Below are 8,715 nucleotides of genomic sequence, written 5' to 3' on the forward strand. Positions count from 1 at the left end.
TGAAAACTGATAATCTAATATAGTTTGTTTGTACATATACATATTACATAAGAACTGTAATAATAAATAAACGTTTCTAAACATTTTATTCTTTTATTTTGTAATTGGTATGGAAACTGGTAAATATTTCCTCTGCTGATTTGCTTTTAAGTTCAAATTTGCATAGAGCCATGTGATAATAGAAACGATAACTAATCCATCTATTTAGTATGTACTTCAATTTGTTTTAAACTAAGTTTAAAACTGCACCTACCTAGGTATTTTGAAAAACAAGAGCTAAAATTACAAACGGACCGCACGATCAGTACGCGCGGTAATAGACATTATACGATGTCGTCTTCGCTTCTCATTTTTCCTACATCTATGCGTTTGCCCATCTCCACTCGCGTAGATCATGTGAACAGGTAGGTCGTTACGGGTTATGAACCGGCATCTACTGGGATCTTGTTACGCATGGTCCTACGAAGCCTTAGCGTAGTTTTATTTTACTGCTAAACCATTCGTAAAAAATTCATATGTATGTATACAAAATTCATATGCACATAATCCATATACTGGACGGCCCGAAGGCATATTGTTTCTATCATCATGTCTAGAAAGGACAGCGACCGACCCAGCAGGAGCACAGAACAATTGCCATAACATGAAAGTTGTACGCGTGCAAGCTCCTGTAAAAAGATGTCGCCTTGGAGCTTACTACGGATTTCAGAAATTGTTAATTTGGTACCCGCCTAGATACGATTTTATTAAACTCGCCGTTTTTATGAGGTCTTCAGGAGGTCAGTATCAAAGTGCGACGATGCTGACGCACCAGTGGATATGATCATAGATTATATACACTTATATACTGGATATGATTTTGATACACGGCTAGTTAAAAATGCGATTTGAAAATGTCATAACGCAAAGCTAACTCAGTGAATTTTAAATGCATAGATTATACACTTATATACTGGTAGTAAATGTTAGTAACGTAACGTTACCCCTTCGGCTTTAATCCTGTGGTTTAAACAATTGAACAAGTAGAACAGAAATAATGAATCCTTGGGAAGAACATTGCATGTTGAGTAAAAAACCGTAACGTTCTTACAACTACGTTTACTTCTACAATAATTTTACAAAGAGGGAACTTGTTGCATGTTTGTAATGTATTCCCGCAAAAACTGCTGGACCGATTTAACAAATTATTTCACCAGTAGGAAGCTACAACTCAACTGAGAGACAGACATATGTACCAAGAGCGAAGAACAAATATATGTAAAAAGACTGTGTTTTTGAATGTAATTTTTTGTAATGTTTTCACATAAAAGTGGATTGATGAAATTGAAAGTGGCACAGGCTATATTTGTACGACAGGCGAACACCTAGTGAGTACATAAGTATATGGCCAATAAGTCCTAATCTATAGGTATTAAAGAATTCTTAGTCACCCTGCACGCTGTTTCATGTCTTGAAAGAACAATAGAAATATATACTCGGTATATTACAATTGACATTACTCCATTTGGTTGCCGGATAGAGTTCACGCCACAACGAAAAGGCGGGTGGTATTGTGCTATATCAATGGAATCTTGACATTTTCTTATTTTTTACTTTTTGACGTGACAACGTCTTAAATTAGGTTGCGGCTCGGAGGCACTTATGAAAAAGTGTAACGCCCGGTAACGTTACGATGAGTCACCGAACTATGATCGGTCCGCCGCGCGCGCAGCACTAGAGAATTAGGCGCATTGAATCAGCGCGTCTGTCTGTCTCTGTCTTTTTAGTAAACAAAATATATTTTCTATAGTTAAAATTTGTGCAATTCTTATTTTCATTCAATTCCTTGTTCCTATTGTGCAATTTAATATATTCATATCAATAAATATTCTACCGAGAAAAAGACGTTGTCACGTAAAATCTTTGCCCGTAAAACCGACTTTACAGGCAACCATTTTTTTTATAGTTTTTTTCATGTCACACAATGAATAGTGTAAAAATAAATACACAAATAAAACATGTCAACCATACGATACTTTATACCTATCTTATAACTAGTATAGTGTTCTATGTTACATTATCTGTGCTTATACTATCCTATTATCAATACTAATAGTGGCACAGATAAAATAAGATTATGGTAGTAGGTAGAAGTAGTTGAGGTTAAGTAAATTCATAGATTAAATAAAACTATTTTGAACATCCAATATCAAGATCTTATTATTTCGTATAATTAATCATTTAATGCTTAATGCACTAACTACAATGGATTATACCAAAATTTAAAATCGCCATCCAACTAGACTTCCTTAGCCTGGAGCTTTTTAAATGGAAATCCCAGTCTATACTGTTTCCCTTAGAGACCAGTAAAACAATTGCAAAGTATGCTAGCTCCATCTCTAAGAGGACTTAACAGATTGTCAATAAGTAAGAAGCATATTTTCACAACGCTTCATTTCCTATTCAATAAAGCTTGAAGTATTCTATTCCTTTCCCTCTGAATGTCATTTGCTTCTTCTACAACTTTCACAAGTCTCTCAAATTTGTCATTATCCTTTACTTCATAAGCATCCTTAACAATGTTTCTGATTTCTTTAAGAGTAACATTATCCATATTGCAATTGTGACTGCATTCTTTGCCAAATGCCCTTGGTTCGTCATAGATTCTTTCGAAATATGAATAATAAGGCCATCCATTGTTTCTCCCAGATAAACTTTTCCTTTCTGCCAATCTTATGTAGGTCTGTTTTAAATTTCTAAATTTTTTATCACACTCTTCAGGAGACAAACCTAATTTAGATCCAATTAGTCTCCATAAATTTTTCTTCTTTACAAGTGGATCTCTAAATTTTTCTTTATTGTCTATGTAATAATTCAGCAATTGTTTTATGTAATCTTGTTCAGCAGATTTGTAAACAATTTCTAGTCCATCATTCATAACTGAGTAAGATTCATTTTCAAATATAGTTGAAAAGTCTTTGTAATATCTCCATTTGGTAATAGAGCGTCCAGAGTTGGCTCTCAACTTTAACCTTATGTAGGTTTGTTTCAAGTTTCTAAACTTTCTATCACAATTACTGGGACTCTCACCAACTTTTCTAGATATTTCCCTCCACAATTCTTTCTTTTGATACTTGGGATTTCTAAACATGTGTGCTATTTCTGAATATGCATTTATAAGTTGTCTGATTTTATTTCTATCCCATGGGCCAAGGTCTGGGTTGTAATTATAAAATATTCTTTCAAAATAATGGTGATAGGGCCACTTTATCAGTTTTCCAGTTTCTCTGCTTCTTTCAAGCCAATTAAAGTACGTCCTTTTTAAGTTTTTGAATTTGTGATAGCAATTGTATTCAGTAGTATTTATTTGTGATGCTATGTCTTTCCAAACATCTTTTTGTAAGAAATTAGGATCGCGGAATTTATGAATATTTTCAATATAAAGTGTTAATAATTGCCTGACTTTCCCGTCCTCCCAAGGTTCTAAAGCTGGGTTCAACATTTTACAATCTTTGAATAAGTCTTCGCAGATGTTGAAATGTACCCATTTAATATCCTTTCCCATTAATTTTTTCCTCATTAATCTGATGTAAGTCCGACGCAAATTCCGGAATTTTTTATCACATTCTTCAGGTGTAGTTCCAACTAAAATTGCAATTTCATTTAAATCAAATTTGTCCACAGTTACATTGTAACCATTTTCACGACACAATGTTAATAGAAGTTTAACTTTATTTCTGTCCCAAAAATTTTCAGTTTCTTTAGTTTGATTTATTTCCTTACAAATATCTTTTGTAGGTTCTTCTTGGAGAGTTTGAATATTGTCAACTTGCATAAACTGTCGGTTGTCACCTGTGTCCACTATAAATCTTGTTTCTTGACCTGTAACTGAGAAACATAATATAAAAAATATTTGAGATTTACAATCAATGTTTTTAAGTGGTTATACATACTTTGAGGATTTTGAATTGTAAAATTATTACTGCTGAATATAACATTGCTATGGTCTTCACGTACAACAAACCAATAACTTTGATTGTGTGAATTATTGACATCCATAGCTGAGTTATTAATATAACCGATATATTTTTATTTTGGTGAATTTATAAACAATTAAATTAGGTATAAAATTGTCACTTGGCACTTCTGACTTTTCTAGACTCTATGTCTTGACTCTAGCTAGTCACTAGTGCTCTTTGCTTTAGCGTCTACCGATGAAAGCCGACCGTTGGTAGTAATCCATAATCATAGACGTTATTGATATAAATAAACCTTTTTATCCAATACAGACGTGGTAGTATACTATAACTCATCTCGACATCGTCTTTTCTACAGTTGCTAATTTGAGGATTTTAGTAACATTGTAATTTCGTTCTCACAGTGCGCAAAACGCAAACATGTTTCCATAAAAGCTTACTGAATTTGGCCTCCCCTTTTTTATTTTTAACTTTTCAATATTGTTGTTCATCATTTGTTCGTCTTTGATGTATAATTAATTAAACAAATTTGCACACTCAAGTTGACCCCCTTACTAGATATTTTTATTTTATATTTTAGTAGCTTTCCGCCCGCGGCTTCGCCTGCGTGGAATTCGGTTACATCGCTTTCAGCTCCCTATTTCAACTCCTTCTACAATTTATTTCGCGATAAAAATTATCCTATGTCCTTTCCCATGTTCTACCTTCATACCAATTACAAAAAAAATGGTTCAGTGGTTTAGGCGTGAAAGCGTTAAACAGACAGACAAACAGAGTTACTTTCGCATTTATAATATCAGTAGGGATTGTATATTTCGAAATAGTCATACCAAATAGTAGTTCTTAATAGCTTTAATATTATGTCTTGAACAAGTAAAGTGCTAATGCACCTCGGTTATCAGTAAAATGCAATCAAATTAATGTTAATGATAATTTGAATCAAGAAGATGTGCCTTTTTTACTACTATGAATTAGAAATATAAGCATTCACTTTATAACAAAAACTTTGTATAATTAATTAAGTAAATTATTAAAGAATTAAAAAATGTATATAAAATAATCAAATATCTTGTTCAAAAGTTCATACTAATCTCATTTAATGCCAATTTGTGCAACACACGTGTTGTGCAAACTGAGTAAACGTTTACGTTTACTACGAGTTACGTTTATTACGAGTGGAAAAATATGAAAGCCATGGCCATGTATTCTTGTTCGGTGTTATTATTCATAAAAATCTGAACTAACAATCTATAATAACAATAACATTTTACATTTATTAAATAAATAAATAAAACTCTATTTGCCAGAAAACATGATAAATATTATTATTATCTTAAAATATTACTGAGCAATGAGCTATATTATTTTTATTACATAAAAAAGATAATATGAACTGCATACCTACACTAAGACGTTGATACAATAAAATGTAATAGGGCGATTTTACAGATAGAAGAAACCATAGACTATAAAATATTATTTTAATTTTTTGACATTGACAATTTTAAAATATTCACAATCCACAAACGTTTTTTACTTTTGACTTTTGAGTTTTGATGCCGACGCCATTAATAATTATTTTTGAGCATTGAGAATAGTGTTTGTGAGCGATCGTGTTAATAATTATCGTGCCTAATGTGGTTTTATTAATATATAGGTATTATTTTATCCTTACTAATCCGTGACATAAAACATTTTTGGATATAAGTAAGTATAAGTAGCTCTTACCGATAATGCACACGCTTCATTACATTTTCAAAATATTATTCATTTTTATGAATAAATAATTATCATTCCTGCAGTTTATTAAACATAATTAATAAAACTTTGAGAAGTATGTACCGCACGATGTGATTGTTTTTACTATTTAAGTTAAATAATAAAATTGTTATATCAGGAGTTATTGGCGGGAAACATTATTTTTGTTTGGGGCTCAATTGTTTCCATTACAATTCGATATATATAGAATACGTCCAAATAAAATGGAATCTCGAACAAGAAATTTTATGTTGTCCTTTTATGCTAACCAATTTATATTTTAATGTTTTGATTTGCTTGCTAATGTGCGTCTAATTTGTTTTACGCAAGAGTTATTTGTCTAGTCTAATTCATATATATTTTTGATTGTTTGTTAAAAATTTCAAGTCGTCGTAATTGTAATGGACCTATTTAATGAATTATCAAACTTGTACGTAGGTTCTTCTAATTTTAAAGTTTTGTCAGTCTCCAGCTACACTATTTGTTGAAGTCAGTATGATCCCATCTTTGTATTTTAGGGGCTGTACACATGTAAATAAGGCAAATCGTAAATTGTTCCGTAGATGTCAGGCGGGCGGCTCGTGGTGTTGGACCGCGCCGGTCGCGATGTCAAGCAGTACCCGCTGGCCGAAGGCCTGGCCACACTGGGCACGGATCCGGCGTGCGATATACGGGTGATGCTGCCCACTGTCAGCCCGCATCACGCTACCGTTGTTGTGCATGCTAACCAGGTATGTTTGTGTGTTTCTAACCTATGAGTGATAAACTAAAAGTTTATATAAAATGTATGTTCGAAAACAGATTGAAATATCAGTGTAGTAGTGTAGTAGTAGTGCAAAGTGAGTCATTTTCTTAAATAGAGTGCAACCAAGAAGATACATAAGTAACATGACAAATGTCATATATAAAGTTATATTTATGAATGATAGATTAGAATATGTATCACATTTTATTACTTCTCATTAAAACATTACACAAGAAGAATTAATTGACTAGAGAATAAACTAACTTTACATAATTAATTGTCATGTTCTCGTATACCAGACGGTGGTACAAAGTGTCTCAGAGGGTGAGACGCTGGTGAACGGCGCGGCGGTGAGCGTAGCGGCGCTGCGCCACGGTGACGTCATCTCGCTCGGGGGGCGCCATTTGCGTTGGGAGTATGCGGACCCGCTACGGCACAGACCCAATGCTGCCCAGCCTGGTAAGATCCTAGCATAAATCTATTAATCACAAATTGATCTGAAAATTGAAATTAGTATTTTCTTGTGTTTGATTTTAAGCGAGTATTATACATTTAGAAAGTCTCCCCGTGATCACGCTCGCTGTAAAGTATTCGAAAAGTCAGGTAAATAATATAATGATTAAATCACATTTAAAATCCATTTAAAAGTCTTTAGTTTCTAAACTTAGGAAATTATAATATAAATCAATCGGGGTATTTCCAAGGAGCATGGCTACTTACACGGCACAAGAATTTAGTACTAATGAGTTATTTATTATACAGTAGCTACAAATATTTTTATCAATGCACTCGGACTCAGATACATTGCTATGCGGCCTGTTAATTGTTAATACAAGATTTCATTTTAATATTATTTTATTTTACTGTTTATGTATGCAGTATACTGTAGAAAATTTAACTCAAAGATAACATATCCATTTTTCTTGAAAAGAAATAAAACTGCATTCAATGCTTGCCAAATTCGCTTATCAAATTGCTTGCTTTAATTGGTTGAAGTAAAGGATTTTTACAAAAAGATCAATTTGTTGACTTATATCAATATTAGCTGCGCCCCGCGGTTTCACCCGCGCAAGTCCGTACCCCGTAGGAATATCGGGATAAAAAGTTGCTTGTATGTAATTCCAGTTGTCCAGCTGTCTATGTACCAAATTTCATTGCAACCGGTTCAGTAGTTTTTGCGTGAAAGAGCAACAAACTTTCGCATTTATCATATTAGTAGGAAGTAGGATAGTAGGATGTTGTATCAATAATATTGAAAAAAAGTTGATGTGCTGATTAGAAATGCTTCTTTTGCTTTTTTTATTGAAATTTAAACTTTAACACTTGATATATAAAAGTAAATTTATGAATTTTAATTACGTTTAACAATAAACTAAATATATATCCATAGCGCTGTGTCGCGCCGGACGAGGCCGCTCGCGGAGGGTGCGCCCGAGTGAGCCGGCAGCAACTAACGTGATTGTCCACACTCACAGAGCCTCTATGCCCGGTAATTATATGTTTCATAATAAAAAGTATCTGATAATCTATTTATACCTTATTTGTGTACATGTTAACTGATTGATAAGCTAAATGGAACACATATACTGCATGCATCAAATACATCGCAGTTTCTGGATGTTCTGTTTATAGTATCTGTAAAATTAGACTGAGTTTTAGAAAATGATTCAACAAATTTAAAGCAAGTTTTCAATAATTATATATTATAATATAAAGTTCCTGGCCGCGTCTGTCTGTCTGTTCGCGATAATCCCAAAAAATGCTGCACGGATTTTGACGCGTTTTTTTTAATAGAGTGATTCAAGAGGAAGTTTTATATGTCTAATAACATCTATTAAACTACCCCGAATTAACTATGCGAAGCCGCCGGCAAAAGCTAGTGTGTATTGCTTTAAATATCACTAGTGATGTAAGTGATCCGTTTCTTTTGAATAATACGTGTGTAATTGTGTCGCAGATGTTTTTCAAAATAATTGTTATATATTATTTTTTGGATATTTCTTGGGAGGTTTATTTTCACTGTCCAGTATTTTTTTGACGTAAATGTATAGAAAAGTATTGATTATTGAAATACGGAAGTAATTCTTTTGGTTTTAATTATTATATTATCATAAACAATTTTGTTTGCTTTACATATATAATGCATGTGTAATTAACAACATGACTTTTCCATAAGCAAATATTAACACGTTGGCTGCTGAAACACACCTGTTGTGTAAAAATGCTTGGAACCAAGGATGCGGCTTTACACGCCTA

General features: G+C 33.0%; 2 protein-coding genes across 3 annotated transcripts in view; one reads left to right on the forward strand and one right to left on the reverse strand.

Moving 5' to 3' along the window:
• Window positions 1-2,177: 2,177 nt before the first annotated feature.
• On the reverse strand, window positions 2,178-4,123 carry LOC119837951. Of its 2 annotated transcripts, none has more exons than XM_038363747.1 (2): window positions 3,933-4,123; window positions 2,178-3,861 (listed from the first exon to the last, which is right to left on the reverse strand). In XM_038363747.1, the coding sequence occupies exons 1-2, from the start codon at window positions 4,036-4,038 to the stop codon at window positions 2,432-2,434; spliced, it is 1,536 nt and encodes a 511-aa protein (XP_038219675.1). In that variant the 5' UTR covers window positions 4,039-4,123; the 3' UTR covers window positions 2,178-2,431. The 2 variants fall into 2 exon arrangements, with proteins under 2 accessions (XP_038219675.1, XP_038219674.1); XM_038363746.1 differs by having other exon boundaries at window positions 2,178-3,867.
• A 1,374-nt stretch (window positions 4,124-5,497) lies between these two features.
• The window catches only part of LOC119838031 (serine/arginine repetitive matrix protein 2-like), a 14,400-nt gene continuing 11,182 nt past the window's right edge, over window positions 5,498-8,715 (forward strand). Inside the window, exons 1-4 of the mRNA XM_038363844.1 lie at window positions 5,498-5,663; window positions 6,278-6,445; window positions 6,759-6,918; window positions 7,850-7,948. Coding sequence (XP_038219772.1) covers window positions 6,278-6,445; window positions 6,759-6,918; window positions 7,850-7,948 — 427 coding nt within the window. The 5' untranslated portion in view covers window positions 5,498-5,663. The remainder of the gene's footprint in view (window positions 5,664-6,277; window positions 6,446-6,758; window positions 6,919-7,849; window positions 7,949-8,715) is intronic.

This window comes from Zerene cesonia, chromosome 29 (genome assembly GCF_012273895.1).
Source record: "Zerene cesonia ecotype Mississippi chromosome 29, Zerene_cesonia_1.1, whole genome shotgun sequence".
In the NCBI taxonomy this organism is placed as follows: domain Eukaryota; kingdom Metazoa; phylum Arthropoda; class Insecta; order Lepidoptera; family Pieridae; genus Zerene; species Zerene cesonia.

Bases quoted from the DNA above. Each gene is read 5' to 3' on its own strand.
- LOC119837951 (XM_038363746.1), bottom strand. From the start codon at position 4,038: ATGGATGTCAATAATTCACACAATCAAAGTTATTGGTTTGTTGTACGT. The intron at 3,868-3,932 runs GTATGTATAACC...TATGTTTCTCAG, and splicing joins TACAATTCAAAATCCTCAAA to TTACAGGTCAAGAAACAAGA.